General features: G+C 44.3%; 2 protein-coding genes and 1 long non-coding RNA gene across 7 annotated transcripts; 2 read left to right on the top strand and 1 right to left on the bottom strand.

Annotated features, from left to right (window-relative positions):
• Positions 1 to 8,083: 8,083 nt before the first annotated feature.
• On the bottom strand, positions 8,084 to 14,426 carry LOC100281572 (BEL1-related homeotic protein 30). Of its 5 annotated transcripts, none has more exons than XM_020551250.2 (6): positions 13,558 to 14,426; positions 12,471 to 12,573; positions 10,861 to 11,802; positions 9,679 to 10,055; positions 9,536 to 9,596; positions 8,084 to 9,086 (listed from the first exon to the last, which is right to left on the bottom strand). In XM_020551250.2, the coding sequence occupies exons 3-6, from the start codon at positions 11,704 to 11,706 to the stop codon at positions 8,415 to 8,417; spliced, it is 1,956 nt and encodes a 651-aa protein (XP_020406839.1). In that variant the 5' UTR covers positions 11,707 to 11,802; positions 12,471 to 12,573; positions 13,558 to 14,426; the 3' UTR covers positions 8,084 to 8,414. The 5 variants fall into 5 exon arrangements, with proteins under 5 accessions (XP_020406839.1, XP_008675010.1, XP_008675002.1 ...); XM_008676788.3 differs by having other exon boundaries at positions 12,471 to 12,530; positions 12,620 to 14,401; XM_008676780.3 differs by having other exon boundaries at positions 13,268 to 14,393.
• On the top strand, positions 14,122 to 15,546 carry LOC103643758 (uncharacterized). Its single transcript, XR_561266.3, has 2 exons — positions 14,122 to 14,458; positions 15,143 to 15,546. It is a non-coding gene; the product is annotated as an uncharacterized lncRNA (long non-coding RNA).
• Positions 15,547 to 18,920: 3,374 nt separating this feature from the next.
• LOC100383768 (uncharacterized) lies at positions 18,921 to 20,382 on the top strand. Its single transcript, NM_001176403.1, has one exon. The coding sequence runs from the start codon at positions 18,937 to 18,939 to the stop codon at positions 19,789 to 19,791; it is 855 nt and encodes a 284-aa protein (NP_001169874.1). The 5' UTR covers positions 18,921 to 18,936; the 3' UTR covers positions 19,792 to 20,382.
• Positions 20,383 to 27,114: the final 6,732 nt, after the last annotated feature.

The raw sequence follows: 27,114 nt of genomic DNA, 5'->3' as shown, positions 1-27,114 counted from the left end.
TTTAGTACTACTTGCCATAGGGGTCTTCCCTTTCTCCTTGGCGGAGATGGGAGCCTTATGGCTCGTTAAGTTCTTGGCTTCCCTCTTGAAGCCAAGCCCATCCTTAATTAAGGGGCGTCTATCAATCGTGTAGGCATCCCTAGCAAATTTTAGTTTATCAAAATCACTTTTGCTAGCCTTAAGTTGGGCATTAAGACTAGCCATTTCATCATTTAACTTTGCAATAGAAGCTATGTGTTCACTACAAGCATCAATATCAATATCTTTACATCTATTGCAAATAACAACATTTTCTACACAAGTTGTTGATTTACTAGCTATTTCTAACTTAGCATTCAAATCATCATTAATGCTTCTTAAGCTAGAAATTGTCTCATGGCAAGAAGATAATTCACAAGAAAGCATTTCATTTCTCTTAACTTCTAAGGCATGAGATTTTTGTGCTTCTACAAATTTGTCATGTTCTTCATACAACAAGTCCTCTTGTTTTTCTAAAAGCCTATTCTTATCATTCAAGGCATCAATCAATTCATTAATTTTATCTACCTTGGTTCTATCTAGGCCCTTAAATAAACATGAATAATCTATTTCATCCTCATCACTAGATTCATCCTTACTTGAAGAAGCATAAGTAGAGTTTCGAGTACATACCTTCTTCTCCCTTGCCATAAGGCATGTGTGACGCTCGTTGGGGAAGAGGGATGACTTGTTGAAGGCGGTGGCGGCGAGTCCTTCATTGTCGGAGTCGGACGAGGAGCAATCCGAATCCCACTCCTTGCCAAGATGTGCCTCGCCCTTTGCCTTCTTATAGTTCTTCTTTTTCTCCCTCTTGTTCCCTTGATCCTGATCACTATCATTGTCGAGACAGTTAACAATAAAATGACCAAGATTACCACATTTGAAGCATGAGCGCTTTCCCTTTGTCTTGGTCTTGCTTGGCTGCCCCTTGCGACCCTTTAGCGCCGTCTTGAATCTTTTGATGATGAGGGCCATCTCTTCATCATTAAGTCCGGCCGCCTCAATTTGTGCCACCTTGGTAGGTAGCGCCTCCTTGCTTCTTGTTGCCTTGAGAGCAAGGGGTTGAGGCTCGTTGATCGGACCATTCAACGCGTCGTCCACGTATCTTGCCTCCTTGATCATCATTCGCCCGCTTACGAATTTTCCAAGGACTTCTTCGGGCGACATTTTGGTGTACCTGGGATTCTCACGAATATTATTCACCAAATGAGGATCAAGAACGGTAAAGGACCTTAGCATCAGTCGGACGACGTCGTGGTCCGTCCATCGCGTGCTTCCGTAGCTCCTTATTTTGTTGATAAGGGTCTTGAGCCGGTTGTATGTTTGGGTTGGCTCCTTGCCCCTTATCATCGCGAATCGTCCAAGCTCGCCTTCCACCAACTCCATCTTGGTGAGCAATGTGACGTCGTTCCCCTCATGAGAGATTTTGAGGGTGTCCCATATTTGCTTGGCGTTATCCAAGCCGCTCACTTTGTGGTATTCATCCCTGCACAATGAAGCTAGAAGAACAGTAGTAGCTTGTGCATTCTTATGAATTTGCTCATTAATGAACGTGGGACTATCCGTACTATCAAAGTGCATTCCACTCTCTACAATCTCCCATATACTAGGATGGAGAGAGAATAGGTGACTACGCATTTTGTGGCTCCAAAATTCGTAGTCCTCCCCATCAAAGTGTGGAGGCTTGCCGAGAGGAATGGAGAGCAAATGTGAATTTGAACTTTGAGGAATACGAGAGTAGTCAAAAGAAAAGTTCGAATTGACCGGTTTTCTTCTCTCGTAGTCGTTGTGGTCGTCGTCCTTTTGGGAAGAAGTAGACTCATCGCTGTCGTCGTAGTAGACGATCTCCTTGATGTGCCTCGTCTTCTTCTTCTTCCCATCTTTCTGTCTATGGCCCGAGCCCGAGTCGGTAGGCTTGTCATCCTTCGGCTCGTTGACGAAAGACTCCTTCTCTTTGTCGTTGATCACGATTCCCTTCCCCTTAGGATCCATCACTTCGGGCGGTTAGTCCCTTTGTGAAGAGAACGACTCTGATACCAATTGAGAGCACCTAGAGGGGGGTGAATAGGTGATCCTGTAAAACTTGAAAACTTAAGCCACAAAAACTTGGTTAAGCGTTAGCACAGTAAATGCCAAGTGGCTAGAGAGGAGTCTCAACAAAACACAATAACCACAAGAAATCAATCACAGAGATGGCACGGTGGTTATCCCGTGGTTCGGCCAAGACCAACGCTTGCCTACTCCACATTGTAGCATCCCAACGGACGAGGGTTGCAATCAACCCCTCTCAAGCGGTCCAAAGACCCACTTGAATACCACAGTGTTTTGCTTGCTTTTCTCAATCCCGTTTGCGAGGAATCTCCACAACTTGGAGCCTCTCGCCCTTACACTTGAAGTTCACAAAGAAGCACAGAGCAAGGAAGGATTAGCAACGCACACAAGACACAAGAATCAGAGTGTCAACACGCACACAAGTCGCAACAAGAGCTCGCAACACAACTCAATGAGTTCACAACTCCACTAGAGCTCTATATGCTATCACAATGAAACAAATGCGCGGAATCGAGGTCTTGGTGCTTAGGAATGTTGTAGGAATGCTTGGTGTCCTCCTCCATGCGCCTAGGGGTCCCTTTTATAGCCCCAAGGCAGCTAGGAGCCGTTGAGAGCATTCTAGGAAGGCTGATCTTGTCTTCTGTCGACTGGCGCACCGGACAGTCCGGTGCACACCGGACACTGTCCGGTGCCCGATTTCCTTCCAAAAATGGCGCAGTCGACCGTTGGTAGCCTGAGAGCCGTTGGCGCACCGGACATGTCCGGTGCACACCGGACATGTCCGGTGCCCCCTTCTAGTCGTTGGCTTGGCCACGTGTCCCGCGCAGATTGCGCGGCCGACCGTTGGCTCACCGGACAGTCCGGTGCACACCGAACAGTCCGGTGAATTATAGCCGTACGTCGCCAGTGAATTCCCGAGAGCGGCCACTTCACTCGAGCCAGCCTGGCGCACCGGACACTGTCCGGTGCACCACCGGACAGTCCGGTGCTCCCAGACTCAGCAGAGTCTTGGCTGCTCGAGCCAAGACATTTTCAATTGGTTTTTTTCTGTTTCCAGCACTTAGACACAATACATTAGTCCATAAAACAATGTACTAAGTCTGAGAAACATACCTTTATCCTTGATTTGTACTTTGTCCACCTTTTTACACTTAGGCACTTGGTGGGCACTAAATCACCAAAATACTTAGAAATGGCCCAAGGGCACATTTCCCTTTCAACCATTAGAAAGATGCAAGTCTCTGCCGATGATTTGAGGAGGTTGAGCAGACGCAACCATGTGCTTGCATATGTTGACCATGTTCACAAGAATAGCCTGGTTAATGCCATGAGTGTTGTTAATGAAATTGCAGAAGGTCTAGACACTGTGAGCACGGATCTGAAGGAAGTTCTTATTGGTCCACAACCTCTACTTGAAGATTATGAAGTTGTTGGCTTGTACGATGATTTCCAATGCGATGGTGATGTTGATGGTGACTGTAATGAGGACTGGGTTTATGATGAAGATAGCTCTCTAGACTCGGATGAGATCAATGATCGCCGTCTATCACATATGAACGAGCGTATATGAGATATTAGTTTGTGAGAGAGTTTAGATTGTGCCTATTTTAAGACAACCATCGGATGAGTTAACTTGTTTGCACTTATCATGTGGAACCTTGTGTAATATGTCTTATGGAACCTTATGTAATATATCTTCTGGAACCTTATGTAATATGTCTTCTGGAACTGTGTAGTTTATCTTCAATGACATATGCTTTGTAAACAACCAAGTTCAGTCAAGATAGTTTCTATTCTGTCCACGGTGTTAGAATCTAAATTGTTAACAACCAAGGAAGTTTAGCCAACTATGTAGTTTCTCTTAACAGCCAATATATGCTTTGTAAACAGCCAAGGAAGTTCAGCCAGAAACAAGCGCCGCGAGGAGCAATGTAGGAGGAAGAAGATAACGGCCTGCCGCGAGGAGCAATGGAGCCGATCCGTTTTGTGGAACGGGTCAGAGAAACCCTGACGTAACACCGCCTAGTAAACAAACAAACACATGTAGAGGGATCAAAGCGCGTTTGAGTACCAAAAGATCAAGACGGAAGGAGTTATGATACTACAATCTCATTTGCCACATTCCGAATACTAATTTTCAGAAGCCCAGTAATAGAAGCTGCTTGGTTCAAAAAAACTGGACCGGAGGAGAAGCTAGCCAAGAGAGAGGGGGGGTTGTTTATATATGTGGATAGGTCATAGGTGGACATATAAAGTTGCAAAGAAATACGACACAAATAAAAGTAGGCCAAAAGGGGGTGCTTGGCAGCGGCATACATGTACGCAGCCGTGCACACTCGAGTGGAGTACTAGGATAGGCTGGTGGCCTGTGCTGTGCCTACCCACCAGAGACCGTGTCTGTACTGTGGACGCTTGGACCATCTGTCTGTGCGTTGCATTGCACTGCATTGAACCAGGATGCACCAACCGCAGGACCCGTTCAAACTTTGCAACTTTAAGTGCAAGGCTCGCCTCTTTTGTGTGTGGTCTGGTCTGGTCACTCCAAACATGTTACTCGGCCTACCTACAGCACAGTGGCTCACTGGGTATAGCTTTTTCTTGGGGACTGCAACTGCAAGCTTGGTCCGTACCTAAACATGTACTCCTCGGATCCTTCATCCCAATGTACAATTCGTTAAGTTTGACTGGCTTATATTATTCAATTTTTTTGCGACAAAATAAAAAAATCAAAGTCATACTTCAAGTATATTGTATAGTAGACGATATCACAGCAAAAACTAACAATAATTATGATTTTTTTTAATAAGATGAGTTGGTCAAACTTGTGGTGAAAAAATCATTGAATTATAAATTAGAACGGAGGGAGTATAAAACATCTCGGTCATCAGCAATGCAAACTTATTTGAAATATATTTTTATAATAAATTTATTTGAAGTTGTAAAAATTAATATCATTTTCCATTTGTTTAGTTAAGTATATTTTTTTTAAAAATGACTCATGGATCAATAGATGTTCGATGTTAGACCACCTCCAAGAGCTCCCCATACCTCCCCCCACCCCATATCCGGTTCTGGTGTACTATAGGGGAGAGGACTCTCCAAGGGTTTCCCCCACTGTGCCCTATATGGGCTTATTCGGTTACAAGGGAGTTAAATGAAGTTCTCATTCTATTTAATTTTGACTAGAAGAGAATTTAATTCCTTTAAATCCTACTCGATCCAATTATAACTGAATAAGGCCTACATGGGGAGGGAGGTTGCCCCCATATATGGGAGACCTCTAACCTTCTCCCACATATTAATTACTCCATTTTTATTATATTAATTCTTTTTAAGTACGGTAACTTGATACCAATGTATATTATGGTAGTATAAATAGTATGTAATTTTTTTAAACTTCAAAAACTGATGAAAAATTGTTAAATAACTACATTATAGTATATAGAGGGAGCTGGATAGGATGATTGGTTGAAAATATCCCAAAAAAATGTGAGAAAGTATATTTTATGATGATGTAGTAAAATATAGTAAATAAAGATAGGGAGAAAAATGTGAGTGAATGGTTTGGAGATGGTCTTAACTGCTTTCTACTACTGCTCCTATCTCTATGCAAAATGTGTATGCGTGCCGGCCGGCCGGCCGGCGGGCTGCGGCCTGGCGCGCCTGGGAAGGCATGCATGCTAGTGCACCAGTACCGCTAGGCGCTAGCTGTAGCTGGCTGCCTCAGCCTGAGCTCGGTGTGTAGAATCTCAAGAAAGGCCAGGCGGCCAGGGCTGTCAGTCTCAGGGGAGGGCCAGCACAGGCACAGCAGTTCAGAGCGGCTGCCGCACGCCGTGTTGCGCGTACTAGCTCGTTGCCTATCCTGACCCACGGAAAGCCCAGAGCCTTTTTCTGGCAATCTACTACTACTGTCTACTCTTGCTGCGCGAGTTGGTTGGGGCTGCACTCCCATCCAAACAATAACACATGGCTCGGCGGCTTCAATTACACCCTGCCCAAACCTGCTGCACACTGCTGTACAGTATCAGTACGTAGCTTCACTCTCGCTGTAAAAAAAAAGGTTACTTTAGGGTTTATATACACTGATCGATTTTTTTTTTTGAAGTTTGACTGAACTTCATTCGTATAACTTTTTTCTCAAGTGTTGAAGCCTTTTCGAATCCTGTAGTTTTCTAATTTCCGATATTTTCTATTCCTGTTTTCTCCCCCTTTGTTTTGTATTCCTACGTCCCAAACAAACAAGCCAATTAAGTAGAGAGAGAGAGAGAATCATGTATTTTTTTATGTGAAATCGATCTCATTCGAAATTTCGAATGAAGCATTGGGTCATGTACGATGGACTGCTCACCAACACGCGCGCGCGTGAGAGATGCTCGGTATCGCAGTGGATGGTCGGTGGACACACGGATGTGATGGGTGGATGCATGAACACATCGACGTGGACCGATCTGGACAGAGAGAGCAACTGAACAGTGGTGGAAAGGAGTTCCAGTCCAGTCAAGGTGGATACTACAGTTTTGGGAGGTGCCATTGCGCGACTGATGCCGATTGGACATGTCCTAACAGAAGGGGAAGGCAGCGACGCTGCTGCTGTTTGTTTTTGGGGAGCGGTTCTGCTTCGATCAGGTGATGGATGAGTGATCCTCCATCCATCCATCTCTACAGCCACGAACCAACCCGCTGCATGCATTCTGCTGCTGGATTCGGTTTCGGTTTGATTGAGCCCCCACGTTTGACCACGCCACTCGCTCTCGCACTTCTCATTTGAAGGAACCTGAATATCTATCTATCTGCTGTATGGTACGTACTAGTATCAGACACTTATTATTCCCAATAAAATAAGCTAAGGAACTTCCTTCTGGTTTCGGAAGATGATGAAACAGAAACAGGCTGGCAAATTTGCAGCTAAAACTATTATATGCCCGTTTAACTGGCTCCAAAATCTAGATGCGAGCTTAGTTCAGTTTCCCTTGCAGACAGAAGGAAAAAGGAACACCAAGCCCAGTTTTGAACTTCACTCGAGAAATGTAAAGACCTGACCACTGATCAATGAATCGTCATAGGTCCGATTTTGCGCGATGGCCGATGCTGATCTGACAGCAACAGACCCACATTTACTCACGCAAATACAAAATACTACTACTTTCACACTCTCATCCCGAATGCAATTCTAGCACAATATCATGGTGTACTATCTTATGTTTGACAAAATATAGATAAGAAAATATTCATATTCATGGTACCAAAATTGATACGATTGGAGTAATTACGAAATATATTTTTACGATAAATTGGTTGAAGAACATAAATATGAATACCATACGGAAGAATAGAGATGGATGGGTCTTTAAAAATATACCGCCAACAACTTCAACGTGCAAAGACATTTGTGTCAAAGAAATGCTTTTAATTCGTTATAGAGTGAAGCCCCAAATAGTAAGGGATATTAGAGCATGGCTTCAGCAGATATTTTTTGTAATCCTTTCCCAATGCCTCTATTTGAGACTCTGTACATATCATCTTTAATAAATAAAAAATACTGTAGAGCCGCCCTACAGTAATTGCTTCAAAAAAAATGAGTACCATCGGCTGTAGATTTCATCAAACGTACACCATTTTAAATTACCACGTAACTCATAGTTGTATTTTCCTGGGAATAGAGGGAACCTTATCCTCCACCGACTCGGGGTACCAAGTCAAAATTTGTCGTGAAAATGACTTGCCTGACAGACGCAAAAGTTTCAAGAAAACATACTCTACTAGTATAAGAGTAACGTATTGGTTTCAGACTTTCAGTGAGAACACGAGAGTTTCAGTCCAGCAGCATAAATACAGCTTCGCATTTCAAAAACGATCAGCATGCTTTAACTCATATCGCCAGTCGATACTAAAGGTAGGGCATCAGCTGGTCCTCACCCCAGCACCAGTGACATAAAGCCTGAAGCGTGCACATGCAATCGAAGGCTGAAGATTCTCCTGCAATCCATTTCAGTTTACCCCCACCCCCCTCTTCTTTTTTTTTTTTTGGTTTCAACAACGTGCACAGTATATATACTGGATCATAAGTACTCATTACAGGTAAATCTATTTTTACAGCATGGCCCTTAAATACACGTATAAATGCATTCCATCTTTACAGGATTTCTTTACCGCTATCACCCCCACTAAATTTACATCACATTTACGCTATATACCTCCTGTACTGTACCCCCCAAATCCCCAATCGTTAACTACAGCTAACAGTCCCACGCCTGAAAATTCAGTCCAGGCAAGTTATTCGTCCTGGCACACACTACAAATTGGCAGTAGTTTTCCCCCACGTTTTCCAGTGGGCGAGCTGAAATTCAGGCCACGAAATCATGCATCAGAGGTGACGGCTCGAACCGCTGCCGTTGCTGTTGCTGATCAATTTGGCTCGCCGAATCATACTCTGAAGATGTGGAGGCGACGTTGAGAGGAGGAGCCGTGGCGTTGTACATGTCTTGGTCTCTGACGCCGGGGAAGCCTGGCTGAGTGTTTGGTGGGACTGCGAGGCTGTTCTCGGCGTGCTGCAAGCCCAGCGTCAGTGAGACGTTGCTGCTGTTCCCGTACCTCCCGAACTCTGCCAGGTGGTAGGCCATGAACCGGGCGCCGTCGTCCGAGTGGTGAGCGACGGCATCGTGGAGGAGACCGGTGCCTTCGGTTTCACCAGGTCTCTGGGCCTTTAGCATCAGGCTCATGAAGCTGTCGTCGGGGTTGGCCTCGGTGTGGAAGCCGCCGGCTAGCACTCCACTAAAGCCCATCACTCCACCAACGATGGCTTTGGACTGGCCGAGCTGGCTGGTTTGGCAAGCCTGGCTTGTTGGGGTCTGCAGGTCCTCATTTTCTTCGGGAGATGGTGCTTTGTCCTTGTTTCGCTGCCCGTTGTCGGAGGAAGAGTTGGAGTCTAGCTCCGCTTCACCAATCTCTTCTTTGTACATGTCTTCGATCATTGGCTTCCACAGCCGGACACGGGCATTGATGAACCAGTTTGAAATCTAGAATAGAAGGACGCATGTGAGTTTCAGTAAATATGGTTTCCATTATTTGATACGGAATACAAACTACTAATATGACAGCAAGTCATCAGATCACAGGTAATCCTCCAAATCCAAATACCAACAGAATTGGTGTACCTTGTTCTGGAAAAGAGCAACTGCAGAGTTTGTTTTAAAGTTTTTTGTCGATGGGAAAAGACTTAAGATGTAAAGACAGGATGAGATTCGTACATATATACATGCAGACAAGCAGCAACCCTACAGCACTTACAATATGTTTGCAGCACAATAATATACAGCTGAAACAACCTAAATTAGTTCTTTCTACAAAAAAAAAACTACTAAAATTATTCCTTTTAACATACCCATCACTTTTAATAATACTAAGGCATTCCAATGATTTGCAAATTTGATAAGAGAAAACATATCTTAAGCAAATAAAAAAATACCTGACTTCTTGTCAACCCAGTTTGTCTCGATAACATTAGCTTTTCAGAATCTTTTGGATACCTAAGATTGTCAGCATGGCATGAGAACAAATAAAAAAGGGGGGGTGAGTGAACATATCTCTAAGTTAAGCGGAAAAACTTACGGGTGAAGGAAATGTTCAAAAAGCCAAGCCCGGAGAATCGAGACTGAATTTTCAGGTAGTCCTCTCTGTGGCCTCCAAGCGTTTTGCTGTAGCATACCATACTGTTGGAAAGCTCGCTGTTGCCTTATTTGCTGATCAATATAACGAAGGCGGGTTAGTTTGCCCTCTTTGCCGGATGTATTGTCATCCTCTCCAAGTTTCTTCCGGATAACACTAATTTGATCATTGATAGCATCCTTTAGACATCGGAAATGCCGTGAGATTGTCTGGAGGGCAACTGCAGTATAAGGCTTGGCAGCTCCAGCACCAGCAACCATATTAAACGATGACATTACAAGTTGCATCTGATGATAATAGTGTTTGTACTTCCTATCCACCTGAAAGCAAATTTCAATTTGGTCTTAAAGATTCAGACATACCAGATGGTGCATTAGTGAAACAATCAAAACACACCTAGCTCATTCATCTGATCAGTCCCATGTTAAGACCAATTTTGTCTTTCTAAGGGAAAAATATATTTATGCACCCATCTGACAAATATGGATAACGTGACCTGCATTTGGTGGTGACCTTGTCCTGAATAACAGTTTTGTGGTTCCTTTTCCAAATATGCTCATTGCTTGTTTGGAGGATCTTCAGCTAAAAACATGCTACTATAGGTTCAAGCCTTGTTAAATAGCTATAATTGTTGACGCCTAGGCATTATTAAGAAGGCTAGAACCACCTAAACTAATAACCTTGAGTACTCAATAACCTTTGACTAGTCCTCCCAGTTTTTTCAAGAACTCAACTTGTGAAGCTCATGGAGCTGAACCATTGTAAAGAACCTTTGGATCAGGAACCAACTATTGGATTCAGTAATTAGGCCACAATTCAAACAGAACTGATGGGGTTGGGATTCCTTAAGTATTTTTCAAAGAACAGAAGGCAGAAAATGGAGTAGACTTCTGATAAATGAGAAAAAGGTAATATGCAGCCGTCCCAAGATGAAGTATTAGTTTATTAAAATTCATATTAGAATATCAAATGGATTATAGGTGAAGCTAATCTTTGGGGAAAAAAGCCTACAGATCTTCACACGGATTACCTCAACACTCGATAGCAACAAATCGAGCAAAACAAACATATAATACTGTAAGTTTTGTTAAAATGATAAGGTACAAGTGCGGTAGACACACACACCTCGTCCAACATAGTCATAAGTTTTGCCATCTTATTCTGGAGCTCTTGTTTCTCAGCAGTTGAAAGCTCAGCTGCTGCATTGGCACCAGACTCTTGCGGATTGGAAGATACCCCCTCACTTTTAATCCCCCCATCAGTCTCTTTTCCATCAGCCTTTCCTGCTTCAGCAGGGCCTTTATCTGTTTTCTGTTTAACACACTTCCAAACACTGACAATCTCATCAAGTAACTCCTGTGCTGCCTTCAGATACTTAGAGTTCCGGATTGCCTGTGAGGCCTCAGACTGCATATTCTTCATTCTGTTGTCATCACCCTGGTAAGAATTTGGTGTTAGTAAGTCTTGCTTTGCAGACCAGTGTGGATAGGAAGGCGCCAAGATATGTGTATTGAGGCTCAGAGACAGCCCTTGGCCTGGTGCTAATGGAACACTTGTTGAGTTGTGGTTGTTTAACATGCCAAATTCGAGCTGTACAGTGCTATGAGCATCATTGTGGATGAGATCACTGCCACTGCTGTGTGCTCCATCCATCAAATGCATCAACATCTCATTTCTCATATCTTTCAAAGGACCAAAAGAGCGCTGTTCAGTGAGTGAACTGCCCATGTTGGTAGCTTCATTGGATGACGAATCATGTGACATTGCTGAAGGATGGCCAGTAAGTTCCATGAAATTCTGCTGAGGCTGGACAATTCCACTAAATTCTGTATAAGGTCCAGAAGATGCATTGTTCGTATAAAGAAAGTTCCCTAGGGCTGATGGCACGGGATATGATACATTGCCTGACTCTGCTGAGTACATTGTTTGTGAATCTCTTTCACTGCCAGGGCTCGAGTAATAAGTAGCCATATCCAAGCTTTGAGTTGTCAAGATCAGCGCAAAGGCATAGGCGAGCGTGGATAAGCAACTACAGAGCCCTCGGAACCAATATTTCAGCTGACTTGCCTGCACTTTGGGGAATGGAAACAGTTAGAACAAAATTCACTAAATTATTAAGAAACTATTCAGCAGCATAGCAGATGACGAAACAGAACTTTCATTCGCTGTAAAATAATAGGGAAAAGGCCTCCAAGAAAAGGTAGGATGGAAGAGCTAAACCATAAAATGGTTCAACCACTATTTTTTAGATAAATGAAACTGATTCCTGACTCTGAGGAACTGCATACAGCGTTAGAGAGATAAAATCATAAGACTGCACACAAAGGCCAGTCACGAGTGTGAGACCTAGGGACAGACCCTCAGTTTTAGCAGTAATTATCACTTCTTGTTCTTTTCTCTACTATTTCTGGAGAACAAGCAGACCCGATGTTCATCGTATAGGAAAATATAACTGACAACATAAGACGTTGGTTGGACCTATAGCTATAGGTGGTAAAAGTGGTCCTTCATCCATGACATTAGCTAAAGTTGTTGGCTTTTTTGCTCTTCCTTACAAGAGGATAAGAATATGGTTGAAAATTCCTTCTTTCACCAAAAAAATGCAGCCATTCAAGGCGTCCAACCAGAAATTCAATTCTATAAAACATAGGCGAAATTGCAAGATAGCTGACAAAAATTTATTTCGAGGAGGGAAAGTTTTTTTTGAACAAGACATGTTTGTAAGATATCAATACCCTTTTCAATCACTTGGCTGATGACTGAAGTGCGCACTAGGCTTATTAGAGCTCCTGCACCTGCTCAGCACGCCAGTAGAATGAATACTTCTGCAGAATCACTCTGAAAGGAGAGATGAAATAGCATGAGATCTCTAGTTCGAAGTTACCTAGAAAAGACGGGGATGTCTTGTTCAAATGACTGAAGCAGCTGTAACTTTCAGTTTTTTAATGATATGAAAGAGGTGAGATCAGGAGAAATGTCCTAGGCAAAACTTTGTTTTCACAGACAATGAAAATAAGACTCAACTCGGATTGGATAAAAAAAAGGAGCTAAGATTTTTGTCATATAAAGTATATAAGAGAGTAATTAAGGGAGTAATCCAACACAAGAGCCACCTCCAGAAAAGAAATGAGTAAACTGATAGGAAGAAAAGAAAAGGAACCGTGCTTTAAGAGCATGGCTTTCATGCAGGCATCCAAGGAGAGAGAGAAAAGAAAAGATTCAAGAATCGGCTGCAAATCCAAAAGGGCTCCACCGCAATCAAGCTCAATTCTATCATCCCGCAAAAAAGACACCTCTACCGGTTGCTGACGAAGCAACTAGAAACTCAGGACTGTGCAATATCAGACGGCAATAATCAAGCACCACCAAGAAACGCTGAATTCAAGAAATTAAGCAAGAATTATGAGCCCAGGTTGAGAAGTGGGGATGGTTTCCCCGAGCACCCACATAAAAAATCAAGAATTTTAATTAAAAAGGTTCAAGAATTTTGAGGTAAATGAGGACCATGAATTCAGCAGCCTGAGCTCAATACCTGCACTTCCACAAGAAAGGCCACTCAACACAACCGCAAGAACCCCCCCAAGCCGCAGGAATTCCCCGATGAAGCTCTCAAAGCTACAGATCCCCAAGCCAGCTCAAGAACCCGGCGGACAGACACCAAAAAACTGGACAATTCGGAGAGACCAGGTATGCCCGCACAGCCCTCAAGGATCAGGAAAACCCTGAGCTCTAGCACAAGCAGCATATAATCGAGAGGAGACCAGCCAATCATTGGGGTCATAACAGCACCCATGGGAACGAAAAAGGATCGGTTGCACCCACCGAGGTCGGACGAGCCACAATTCTAGAAAAGCAGAGAAGAGCGAGAGCCCAAGCAAGCGAGCCGAATCATGTAACCGGGGAATATGCGCCGAAAAGAATTCTCTGTCACCGCTGCTGGTGCTGCAACCAACAGGCGGGAGGGAGGAGCCAATGATGCGAAGGCGATTGATTAAGCAATAGGAAAATGGAGGCGGACCTGACGGTGTGCTCCTCGTGGGGAGCATGGCAAGACGGCAGGGATTGCTGTCCCCAGACCCGAGCCGACGGCCAGTCAGCCTTGGGAGGAGAAGAGGGTGAGAGGGGAGAAGAAGAGAAGAGAGGAGAAAGAAAACCCAAGCCCCCTTCCCTCCCGCTCGGTATGTATGGGGACAAAATCAGATCCCAAGATAACAATACCAAAAGCAAAAGAAGATAGGAGAGCGCTCTCTCTATCTCTCGCTTGTTCCTCCTCCTCGTCCTCCTTCTTCCTGCCCCCGGAATAAAAAATTCCTGCACCACCACCCACTAGCTGCAACAAACACCAGCACCCAATATAAAAGTAGTCGGAGGGCCTGCTAGAAGAAAAGCTGTTTCTGCCCTCCTCCTCCTCCTCCTCCTCCGTCTCTGCTTTGATTATTGTTTGCTGCCCGGAGTGGACCGCTGGTGATGGTTGATTATTGTCGTGGAGGGATTATTCGGTGGGGGTGGGGGTTTGCGTTGCGGGGTTTAAACCTACTGTACTCAACTTGGCAGGTCTGGATGGGATGGAGCTCTGCTCGGACTTGGCTGTGCGTCCATCCACCACCACATCTTCCTTCCGGTTGCTTCTTTCTTCACGATAACGCGTACTGACATGGGCCGCTCTCATTCGCCGTCCGCGTTGCCGCAGCCCCCAATTATGCGGCTATTCTATTCGTCATAGGTGAGTACGCATAATAAAATTAAAGCCCCGTGGTGTACCAACTCCTTATTAGACTTTTTTTTGTGGTTAGCTCCTCGGTCCTCCTCTCCTCTCATCTGTTGGGTACATCCATCCTACACATCACCCTTCGGCTCAGCTGCTACACTAGTATAGTAGAGTAGTCCTAGTTTAATGCTGTACAGGCACCGGACCATCTAGTAATCCAAGTTTTAATACTGTACAAGTAGTGCCATCATCATCATCATCCATAGTAGAGCTCGAAATTATGCAAGCAGCTTCGAACAGTAGGTCGATATGGCCTATGGACGGGGAAAAGGAGAAGTAGCAGCCATCTTTTGAACTAGCAAGGAGAGGGAAGTATTGGCATGTGCAAGTCCGAGAAATTGGAGTTGGTCCGGCCTCCTATATTATGACCGGAAATGCGTTTCGTTTGCCTTTAATCCGTACGGATTTTTATTATTTCTACAGCGTTTTTTGTCTCTAGATTATACAGTCCAAATAGATGGTTTTAATCAAAAGCGACCTGAGCGGCGCACGGAAACGGAACTCGTTGCCAGCCTGAATAATTGGAGTCCTCTTCTGTTCGCCCCCAACGTCTTCGCACGCGCTCGGACGCTCGGTGACCGTCTGACCGACGCTGCAGGTTCGCAAGTAGAGAGATCTCACAGTCACTGGATTTTGTAGGAGCCGGCGTCGGGGGAGTGGAGCAGTACTCCTGGGCTCCCCGCCTTGCCGCTCTGCGCATCGTGAGGGGCCGGCGTCCGGCGAGGGTGTCACGACGGGAAGCTCAGAGTGGAGAAGGGACCAAGGGACACGAGCACACGGCGCCGGACTCTGTTTCGGGATTCTCTCTGTGTGCTTTTTCTCGTGAGCCGGGAAAGATCCAGACGGCAGAAATCATAACGGATCATGGCTTTTGTTGTACTAGCTCCGAATCTCGTGAGATTTTCGCAGGACAAGCACAAGCTAGTGGCATTCTACTGTTTTTTTTTCCATAGCTCTAAAGTCATAATTCCATGGATTTTGTAACTTACAGGTTGTCTTTTTTTCTGTTTCAGAAAGAAGAAAAGAAAAACAGTTTTTTTAGAGGTAACGGATCCTAGCCTGCCTGTTCTTCTATTCCTCGTGCGAAGAATCAGAGCTAAATAAATAAGCATGTCCGGATCGCAAGTTGAGAACTGCGCCTTTTCAGAACATATGCCGTCCAGAGTTTTGTCACGTGATCGCTACAAAGGACAGCAACTCTCCCGAACACAGACATCGACATGAGCTGTTGAACACACGAAGGAAATCGTTTTGGTCACAACAATTTAGGCACAGACGCCGCAGGTGGTGGAAAATAACGCCGGCCCGGGCCTGCTAAAATTCCCACCCGTTTATTCGTCCCACCAAATTAATGGCGTACGCGCCCATGATTCGGCGACATGCAGCGCGCCCCCACAGATACGCCGGATCGGCGACGGCGAATCGTTTGAGCACAAAGACAGAAGTCATGGGCAGGGGATAGATATATCGCATGTGACATCCGAACTCCCCATGACAAACACTGCATTGTGCAGTGGTGGGGGTGGGGTCGTGGGGGACCCCAAGCAAATGCTATGCTACGCTCACACGTCACAATGCATCGGGAAAAAATAATGGTAATGCTATATATTTCTCCAAGCTGGAATTTGAAGGGTATATATATAAATACAAGGCCTTCTTTTTTATGGTTGCTTTAGAGGTTTGTGTTTTGTCATGATTGCTTTCGCTTGATTCTTTTCCCCCCTGGCATAAATGATTTTTAGGGCAAGTCTCTCTTTATCGTGATTGCTTTTGCATGGTTTTTTTTCGACCGAAAAGAAAGTACGACGCAACTACATTCGTACGGAAGATGTTTATTTGTGATTATAATTTCGTGTCGCATGAAAATACAGTATTAATAAATAAATAGGTACACGAATCTGGTACGCATTGTATCGTTGCTTACTGCCAGTTATAAATAAGCAGTTTCCCTTTTGTAATTACATCGATGACAACATCTATACATACATGTGGGAATTAAAATGATTAGAAATTGATGATGTGGTGCTAATAATGTGGTAGTACGTACGTCTTTTTTATTTATTCTGGGTCCGCTGCCTTCGTGTGCATGTAGAGATTATATGGAGAAATAAATTTCGGGGTTGTGTGTGGTCTCCATACCGTATGGCATATTGGCATTGCACGATTGCTTGGGTCTTCCTCGTGCCCTCTTGCTGGGAAGAGTAGCGTGAGGTCGTGATTGTTCAGCAGCCCATAGAGATGCATGGATGAACAGCGGCGTTGCAAGAGGCACATGCCATGTTGATGGATTTATCTAGGGCCAAGGCCAATATTGGATTGCTTTAGTTTTCTTTTAATTCAATTTCATGGGTACAGACATGCACAAACACACCATATGTATTTTTTTTATAAATACACGCACATAAATCTTACATTGTGAGTGCATTAGTGTTAATAGTTCACAGCTAAAAAATTAGCAAATGGAAACCCAAACAGATTTATTAGATACATATGTTAACTGGGCTACAAATAATTAGTTCATATATATGCACTCCAACCAACTATCCAACCGCCTATTGGTACGCACAGACCAACACCGCTAATAATCGAACTCTATTTGGTCGCAGCGCTCACATCCTTCTCCTGTTTGGTTTGCATGAACTAGTTCATCATCTTCTCGCTCCTTTTTTTTGTTTGCTCTGTACAATGAAATAAGTTTATCCATCACCAACTCGTTTCTCATAGCTAGTTAGTTAGTCCTAATGTGAGTAACGGGGATCATCCCATCAAATTTGAGAAATTGACTCACGATGCACTATCTCATTGTGAATAGAGTGATTCGTCAAACCAAACACCCTCCCTAGCTACTCTAGTTCTAACTCCACTCAAATATAACTCCCCTACCAATTCCAATGTTTAGAGTGTCTGTATCATACGGTATAAGGTAATAATCTGTATTGTTGATTACATTGTTTACAAAGTGAATTTGGAATAGAGGATGAGATAAAGTAGTTGTTAGAGACTAGATGTTTTCTTGATTATTCTAGTACTCATTTATTTTTGTTTTAAAAAATCATCATTTTTTATAAAACTATATATGAATTTTGTCGGAAAACACGGGATTTCATCAAGAAATCCGAATTCCTTTTTTAATAAAAGTATATACACATTGCAAGCAACGAATTTCGAGAAAAAAACGAGAAACGACATTTCTCGGTTATAAAACAACAGTTCTCAGCCTAGAAAATTTAAAAAACATTTTTAAAAATTTGAAAATGAAAATCTGTCTAAAAATAAATAACAGACGAAAAGTGACCAGTTTTCTTAGCAAGAAATTAGTAAAAAAAAACATGATGGTTAACCCTGGTGAAGTGGTGAACCTCGACTAGGGCCCCTAACCTCAAGTCCTCAACTCACCGAAAAGATGTCATTGGCCAACCTCGGCGCAATGGGGGTGCGACACGGGTGGACGTGGACCACTCAATTGCAGATTAGCAGGTGGCCAACAGGCATTGGGTGTAGTGTAGTGTAGGCGATATTTTCTTAGCTCCCTACACTTCGGTCTAAAATGTGAAATGCTTTCATTCGATTCTGGCAGGGAAGAAACGTCGGGGTTTGATGGCGATCACCCGATTGGCACATGGACCAGAGGTCCATATGGAAGGGAACACTACTAAACATAGCTTTAGCCACCACTATAAATCCAAACAAAGATATAAAAGTCAACAAAGAGAAACGTTTGTTTTAAGTTGTGTTTATGAATTTATTACCTGATGTATGTCGTAATTATTGGGCATAGTCTATTTTAAATTTAGAATAATTCATAGAAAATCTTAAAAGCCCATCGACGAAGAGATATATGACGACATTGAGGTGGAGGAAACCTAACTTATGTCATCTCCATGGTCTTGTATATGTTGGGTGAGAGGTAGAAGAAAGAACACACATATGCGTGCTTGCCACGCCTTATCGGGTACAGGTTGCGGGCACACGACATACAGCTTCCTTTTGCAGTTTTGTTTTGCCGCTTATTCCAGAGCTCTTATCTTAAAAGGGTCATCAACATCTTTATCTTTATCTGGTGTGGCTTTTTTAGAAACAAACTCGGTTTCCTTCTATATATCTCTACTACTCCTTAAGTCTCTATTGTAGGCGTCCACACAGCACCGGTTCTGCCCGTCGTTTCAACACCCGCGCTCCCTACCGCCGCCGCAATCAACGCCCACGCATGGATCCTCCCCACGATCCCCACGCCGCACACCCCCACCCTTCCATCGCCGGGCCTCTGCCGCAAACCCCGCACGCGTCGCCTCCGCCGCAATCAGCTGCTTTCCTCTTCACGCCAGAAGTCGCTATCCCCTCCGATGGCGCGAGGTCGCGAACAGGAATAGCCTTGGTCTCTCCTCCAACGGGGCAACGACTCACCGGCTATCCAACCTACGAACGGGATCCCGATGCCCATGGCGGCCTCGGTTCTTCTCGCCGCACCGGCTCCTCTTCTCGCCGCGTCACATCCACGGCCCACGGGCGAACCCGCCGCCTCCCGCACCGTGCCTGCGAGCGCCCGCTTCTCCTCTCCGGGTCTCCTCTGTTCTCCGCGATTCCTCCGCCGCCCCGGCAATAACCCACTTGATCCTGCAGAAACCCCTCACGCGATCCACGCCAATTCAGCCACCGCCGATGTAGGGTCTCGCCCCGCCCACCTCTATCTCCATACACCGGCACCTGTCGGTCGGGTCCAGGCCCGGGCCTCCAACTCCGTCAGGTTCTCGCTCCATGCCGCAGAGTGCCTCCAGGCGTCGTTCCACGCCGACCTGCCGGCGCCGTCCAAGAAGCCCACCACCATTGCCGTCCCTAGGCACGCTGCGGCGCCGCGCAAGTCTGGCGGCGGCGGCAAGAAGCAGCTCAACCTGTTCCAGCGCGCGGCGGCGACCGCGATAGACGCGTTCGAGGAGGGGTTCGTGGCCAACGTCATCGAGCGGCCCCACGGGCAACCCAGCACGGCCGACCCGGCCGTGCAGATCGCCGGCAACTTCGCGCCCATCGGGGAGAGGCCGCCCGTGCGCGGGCTCCCCGTCTCCGGCCGCATCCCGCCCTCCATCAGCGGCATCTACGCGCGCAACGGCGCGAACCCCTGCTTTGACCCCGTCGCTGGGCACCACCTCTTCGACGGCTCTGCCTCAAAGTTGCAGCCCGCTACACTGGAGCTCTGTTCAGTCGCACCCCTCGGGCCCCAACCACGGCAGCGAAGCCGTCCTCACCGGTCCCCTCCTCCTTCCCCTCCCGCAGTCCAGCAAGCAGCAGCATGACCCTCTCCCTGGCGTCTCCAACTACCTTGGGCATCGCCATCGCCCTCAACGGTGAACCCGCCCAACGAGGCATGGCCGCCGGATCAGGTGCGGCCCGACCACCGGCTAATCAGCTGCCCTTCCGCGATGGCAACGCCCGGTACCATCGCCCTCGACGGCGAGCCCGCCCAGCTAGGAGTGGCCTCCAGATCAGGTGCGACTCGGTCGTTGGAGAAAGTAATGTTATTTGATACAGGTTTACTCACCGCCACAGACCCATACTCGCCCCTAAGAGCAGGAAGTGACTTGTTACGAGGCAAACACTTGAGACCTATCACTGCAAATAGTGCAAGCAGTGTACCAGCAGATATAATCTTCAAGGCGTCATTTCTGGAATCATGGATAGCGTCGCAACACTTCCTTGGGCGAGTTTTTCAAGAGATTTCTCAAGATCATCACTTGGGGTATCCTTGCCTTACATGTCTAGCTGTTCTATCAATGGGAAAACCTTACTGAAAGCTTGAAGAGCACTTGATTTTACAGTACCAAGCGCATCAGCCACGACCCCTTGATTTCTAGCTGTTCTATCAATGGGCAAACACTTGATTTCTGAAGAGCACTCGATCTGTGGGGCATGGCACATTGGAGCACAACATTGAAATGCTTTGAAACAATGATGGTCCTTCAGAAATAACTAGCAGTGTTGGGGCCTGTTTGTCTACAGTTCCATGTTGTCTTGGGGCTTGTTTGGATCAGCCACGGCCTAACAATTAGCCCTTGGTATCCAAACATGTCCTTAGTCAAAAGAAATAACTACCAGTGTGTTATGAATCATATGCAAAATGAATACCGATGGTATTAAAGAGTTATCCCTGGACCTTTCATTTGCAGCAATCAAGTTTTCAGGAACACTATAAGTTACAACTGATGGTGTTCCGTTCTATATCTTTCTTCAGGTCTTAAGCAAAAAAACAAATGCCTTAATTTCTTTTGTTGATTTAACCCTTTTGTTCCAAAACAACGTGATCAATCATCACATTTAAATGCTTAAAAAGAACAGATGACCCATGGAAAAAGAAACTCACAGAGAACAGCAAGTGCAATCAGTACTGCTGTCACTAAACGGATTTGAGGATGATTATGATATGTAAAATAATCAGATCTACATAATCTCCTCTTAATTACTTCAGGCCAGAAATGCTGCATAGATATTATGCATTGATTTTCGATTTTGTGAAGTCCACTGCATTTTCAAATAATGTATCATCTTCATGAGTGGTGTTGGTTATTATGCTTTGGAAAATAAAGATGATCTTTACATGTTTTTAGTAGTTGTATATTGGTGAGTTATTTGGTTCATTCAAAGTACTTAGTCAAACAGTTTGTGCTGCTCAAGCTATTCGTGCAATTAAACCTCTCTATTTGGTAGACACTGAAATTTTCTCATTCGGTCATTCCTCGACTGGAATTCATTGTTCCACTAATTGTTTGGTTGGTTGAGAGAACTCTCTATTGGATCCAATCCGTGTGCTGATTGTGAACTCAACAAGGCTACACAAAAATGTGTCTTAACAGTATAACACATGTGCTCCATAATGATTGTGTGTGTGTAATCATGATTTACCCAAATAGTGTGAATCGGATGTCAGCGGCTCAGTGCCTTTAAAAATATTGTCATTTAAGGACTTTCTTTAATAGTACCATCAACCGACAATGCAAAGCTTTTAACAATGTTATGTCGTATGAATAATTTATTACCATATTGCTCTCACCGAAAGAGTAGTACCATTCGGTAACAGGATCTTTCGGTAACAATGTTAGTATAGTATATGATGTTACTATATTGAGTTCTCTGCTCTGCACTGTCATGGCACTTGTTATGATAGGCGTTTTCTAAACCTTCCGTAGGCGTCAAGGTGGCAAAGTATCCCAGGTGCAGCCATCCAGAGCTTGTGATGGGTCTCAGGGAGCACACTAACGCTGGGAGGATCATACTTCTATTTCAAGATGAACTGATCCTAGGTCTGGAGTTTCTGAAAGACGGTAGGTGGATGGCAGTACCTCCAACACAAGGCAACAGGATCTTTGTAAACCTTGGAGATCAGATTGAAGTGATAACCAATGGAACCTACAAGAGCATTATGCCACCGGGTCCTTCCCAACAAGAACGGGAGCCGCCTATCCATTGCAACATTCTATAACCCTGGTGCCGACGCCATAATCTGCCCAGCTTCAAAGCTCACATATCCTAGCCAATATCGTTTCCAAGACTACCTTGATTTCTATTCTACTACCAAGTTTACTGATAAGGTATTTAGGTTCAGACTACAAAGGCAATATTGAAGTGAATAATCACAGCAGAAGCCTGGAGAAAAGAAGTGTCTGACTTGTTCTGCAATACTGCATCAGTGCATAGATGTGCTTGTATTTACTGCTAGCTCCTAAGGAACAGTGAGGTGTTAAAATATATATTTTTACTTTCAGTGGTTTTCTGTTTGAAGACTAAACAGCCTGCACTACTTGTACTTAATGTAATATATTACATGTGGGTTCCTTCAGACAGTGATATGACATGTTAATTATGAAGGTGCCAATGATACTACTTGTACTTAATGTAATATAGATCTGAACTGTTGTAGTAATCCAGACATCCAATTATGAGTGGGTTCCTTCAGATTGTAGTAAACTTGTCTAGCCTTTTTCAACTAAATGTTTCTTTCAGCGGAGTGTTAAACCACACTATAAGTATTGGCTCAAAGCAGAGTGATACTGAGTGGCATGTTAGATATGCCGAGCTTGCATACTCATTTGTTGGAATGCATTGCATCTTTGACAACTACAAGGCCTCAGTTTTTTTATCTTATGAACCCATGATCATGTCTTGTGTTTTGTCTCTTTTAGCGATCAAGTATTTTTATCTAATTGATTTGGTTAGTTTACCGATTTTCTCATTATTGACTGATTTTATTATTGGCAGTTACTATGTTGAAATTTGGCCGCGCAAGTTCTGATCTGCTTGCATATGGTGCGGCAGATGGTAGCTTGACGGTCTGCTAGGTTTCTGAGCCACCATCTGTTCTTCAAAACATAATGGGCATTCTAAAAATAGCATAGGTTAGACCACACAACTATGTCACATGAAAATACCTTTTTGTGTAGTCCATAATATTACCTTTTGGCGCCCTCTGTACTCGCCAGCTCCAAAGCCCTCGCCCTCCTGCAACTGTCACCTCCACCTCGAGCTCGCACGCCCCATGCCTGCGGCCTCCGTGTGGTTCGGCAGCGCCGCGCGCGTGGCGCCCAGTGGCCTCCTGGTGCTCACCAACGTCACGGTGGCCATGATGGACCATGCGCTGCACCTGATTCCGCTCCCATTCTGTGAGTCGGCGTCCAACAGCACGGTGTGGTCCTTCTCCGTGTTGTTTTTGTTCACCATTGTCGGACAGTCCTTCCACCTAAGCAGTCACGAGCTAGCCTTCTTCATCTCGCGCACCCGGAGCCTCTCCACCACGATGTCGATCCAGTACCGAGGCCTCCTCAACATCACCGATGGTGCCGAGGCCACCAGCAACCACATCTTGGTGGTGGGGTTCGACACAGTGCTCAACTATGAGTTCGGCGACATCAACCACAATCACGTCGACATTGACAGCCTCTGGTCCGTCATCTAGGTAGTTTTGCAAGTTCTTGGAATTAATTAAAATCTCCTAAATGTTCTTTTTTGGTTATTTATTCATGAAGTGTTTTTCTTCTTTTTTGGTGAGAATGTTTTTAACAACTGGCTATCTTGTTATACCAACCGCAACTTTCTGTTGGACTGTCTAAAGTCCCCTTATCCATCATGATGTCCTTGTCGTCGGTGGCTAGCGGGTCGGGGATCCCGGAGGTCAAGGACTCAAGGCCTACCTCAATGGGGTCGATACACTAAACATCTTCTCATTGTGGAGCGCGGACCCTCGCTGTCAAGGTGTGTCGTGCATATCCCGTTCCTATCCTCCTGCCCTCGTCGTCGCTTAAGCTAAATAAAGATTAACAACAATGCTAGATGCACTAGAGACTCCCAAGAAACATCTTTGAATACGTCTAGGGGCTGGGGAATCTTTTATGAATAAATCCATGACTAATCTAACCCTGTGTTGATCATTGCTTCTTTTGCTAGAACATTTATTTTGTTGCCAACGCCGCTCAGATCAGTCACTGCTCACCTACATAGGCCGACCCCTTCCATGAAAGACGAATGGACGCAGGTGCGATTTTGTTAGTGGTGAGATATGAGATTCTCTCTCCTACTTTCTTGCTCCATGTGTCCATTTTCATCATGTCTCTATCTCCTTATTCATAGTTGCCTACCAATTTTATTAGGATAAACGCTATTATTCTTATTGTTCTTTTACACTAGAGCTATTTGTTCGTTTGCTCTTCTTAAATTCGTTTGCTATCCTAGATCATTGATCATACACTATCGAAACAAACCACATGGCATCACTGCCTGCTACTGCCAGTGGTGGTAGGGGACGACTAAGATAAGAACCAGAGAAGCATCTTGCCCAGCAATCAATCAGGCATTCAAGCCTATGTCCTAGCAACTATAAGCAACAACATTAAATCGTTGTACACTAATATTTATTGAATAATTTGTACGCCGTCGCAACGCACGGGCACACAACTAGTAAATACATACGAGTGTTATCATCGGAAAACACAACAACAACTAACACGTCTAATCTCGCATCTTCTTGTCTACTGCACCGCCGCGTGCGATACTTCATCCTGATTGTCGACTGTCGACGTCTACTGGAAAACGAGATACAACGCTGAGCATTGGCGTCGTCTTCTCTACCCGATCGTTGCAAAGTAAACGTATAGCTATATCCCTTTCATTATGCTTTTCTTAATGTTTAGTTTAAACTGTTTAGACATGGCTCTCTACTACTATAAGTTATAGTCTTAGTTGATATGATGTGCATATTTAGGGTTTGTTTGGTTGTCTTACTTGCCACACCTAAGATTTGGTAGGTTTCACTGTGTTATGCATGGGTTTTGTTTGTAGCAATATTTTTCTCCTGTTGCGTAGGTCTCACACGTCACTACGTCACTGAGTCGTAAAAGTGTGACAGGATTCTTTTAGACGTGATAAATTATGATGTAGAATTTGAACGTCTAATCATAAATAGGTGTCTTATACAAGTATGACATAAAATATGTGACAATTTTTTGGCACCTCAAGTATATAATCAAACATGCCTTTAGATATCTGTTCGTTTTCTGGGCACATTTGTCGTCATGGTAATGTTTTTGGAGTAAATTAAAACCAAATGTTCCAGTTTTTTCCCCGACAATGTTCGGCTAACAATTCAGCGAAGACGCGTACCATCACCTGCTGTAGACAAACAGTTCTCAACCGAAGTTAAATTAACTTTAATTAATAAGTAGTTGACTTTAATTAATTTGAATGCCTTTTTTTATTTGCGAGTTATGGAAGCAAATAGACACATCATGCGTCCAACCGCCAACCTAAAAGGTAATAATGCTGGTCCAGTTTTTTGTTCTCTCAAGAGAATATCATAAGATTCCTTGACAAGATTATGAGGGAAAAAAAGGTTTCTTTTCCGTCAAAATGCCTAGACAAGAATTTCCACAGCGTTAGCTTTTTAGGGTCCGAAGAAGTAAAGCCATCGAAGTTCAGGTAAAAGTCACACCATCGCTCCTTTACACAACAACAAGCTACAGAGCTAGCTAGCTAACCACAATGGCAAAACTTTTTTTTTTCTTTCGTTGCCGACTCGTGGCTAGCATATGTTTCTATCGAAACAAAAAGGTCACAGGTTAATTAAGATCATAATCCATCAAAAGTAAAGTTTAGCCCGGAGCACCCCGACGTGTCTGGCGATTAAACTGACAACTATAAGATGAACAAGTTGGGCGCTTTACAGTTACGGACGATGATAACGCTCTTGATCTAAACCGCGCATGGATGATTGATTTTAAATTTGATCCAGACAGAGAAAATAAACAGCTCTTGAAATGAAATCCAAGCCACGTACGCACGAGGCTAGCGACGCACACATTGAGGTTGGGAGTGGGCGTTTTGGTTAGCAGCACGGATGGATGGATGGATGGGGCAGCCAGGCTAGATACGGAGACGGCAGACGGTGGATAGGTAGATAAATGGATGGATGGATGGTCTCCATCTCCATATAACAACCAGTTGGTGGACCTAGAACGGCCTCTCTTGGCTTAGGGCTTCAACAATGACCGCACCTCACCAATCTTTCTTTGTATCGATATCTTATCCCCACGTTTTTTTTCCTGTGTTGCCTTTTAGTTTATCTCCCTCTCATAGCCTTCCTTTTCTTAATTAGTTTTGCAATCATGGTGCGTGTATGTGTCCCACTGATTTGGTGTATGGGCGCGCGCTATGTAGCCAACCGGAAGACATATATACTATTGAAGCTATAACCGTCCCTCCAGATAACTTAGTTAATCTAACCAGCAGATTTGATACTTTATTTATAGACAGATTCTCTCTTAGCTAGTCTCTAGATTTAATATAGTAGAAATTGATGGTTTAAATAAATAACACACATAGTACACGCTAGGAACAATTATATATAAGATGTATATAATTATAAATCTAGCACCAGCAATAGATACAAAAAAAAAACTAGAAAATAAAAGAACATGTCCAACAATTCAGTGTGCAAACACGAGTTTCTTTTTAAGCCAAGCTAGCTTCTCGATTGAGTTTCGTAGCTAAACTAAATAGTTAGTCGAGCAAAGACGATTGGAATGTTTATTATGGTTTTGAGGCATTTTCTATCCATCAAACATGAGCCCTCCAAAAAAAATGCCAAATGGGCAATTGGTGTCGTACTACTTTGTTTGGTGGAGCGACAAAATACTCCCCTATACAAGTTGTAATAACGAGATTATTCTTCCGCCGCTGTGACGTAACAGTGACGCCTTCCTGATGAGACAACAAGAGGCGGCAGATGTTGCTTTCAGGCCCTTTGAATTCAGTGCGGGACGTTTCTGGTTGCTCGCCTGGCAAAATCGACTGGTTGCTCGATTTTTTTTTCTTCTTCTTCTCGCGTCTACTGTCTGTACTGTACTACTACTAGTATGTGCTAAGCATATGTGTCGTATTTCACGTCCGTTTCTGTTTGTGTTTGGACGGCACAAGAAGTTTCTATTTTATATTTTGCATCGTCGCTACGTGGTTTCAGTTGCTTTTTTTTTATTTTTATTAGCTCACTAGTACAAGCTAAAGCACAAGTGGACCTCGACCATCCCCCGTAGGCTCTGCTGTTGTCTCCTTTTGGCCTTTTGACACCATGGAGAGCA

Source organism: Zea mays, chromosome 1, assembly GCF_902167145.1.
Source record: "Zea mays cultivar B73 chromosome 1, Zm-B73-REFERENCE-NAM-5.0, whole genome shotgun sequence".
Lineage (NCBI taxonomy): Eukaryota > Viridiplantae > Streptophyta > Magnoliopsida > Poales > Poaceae > Zea > Zea mays.
The sequence above is the reverse complement of the archived record's forward strand: the minus strand, read 5'-3'. Positions and strand labels throughout refer to the sequence as shown.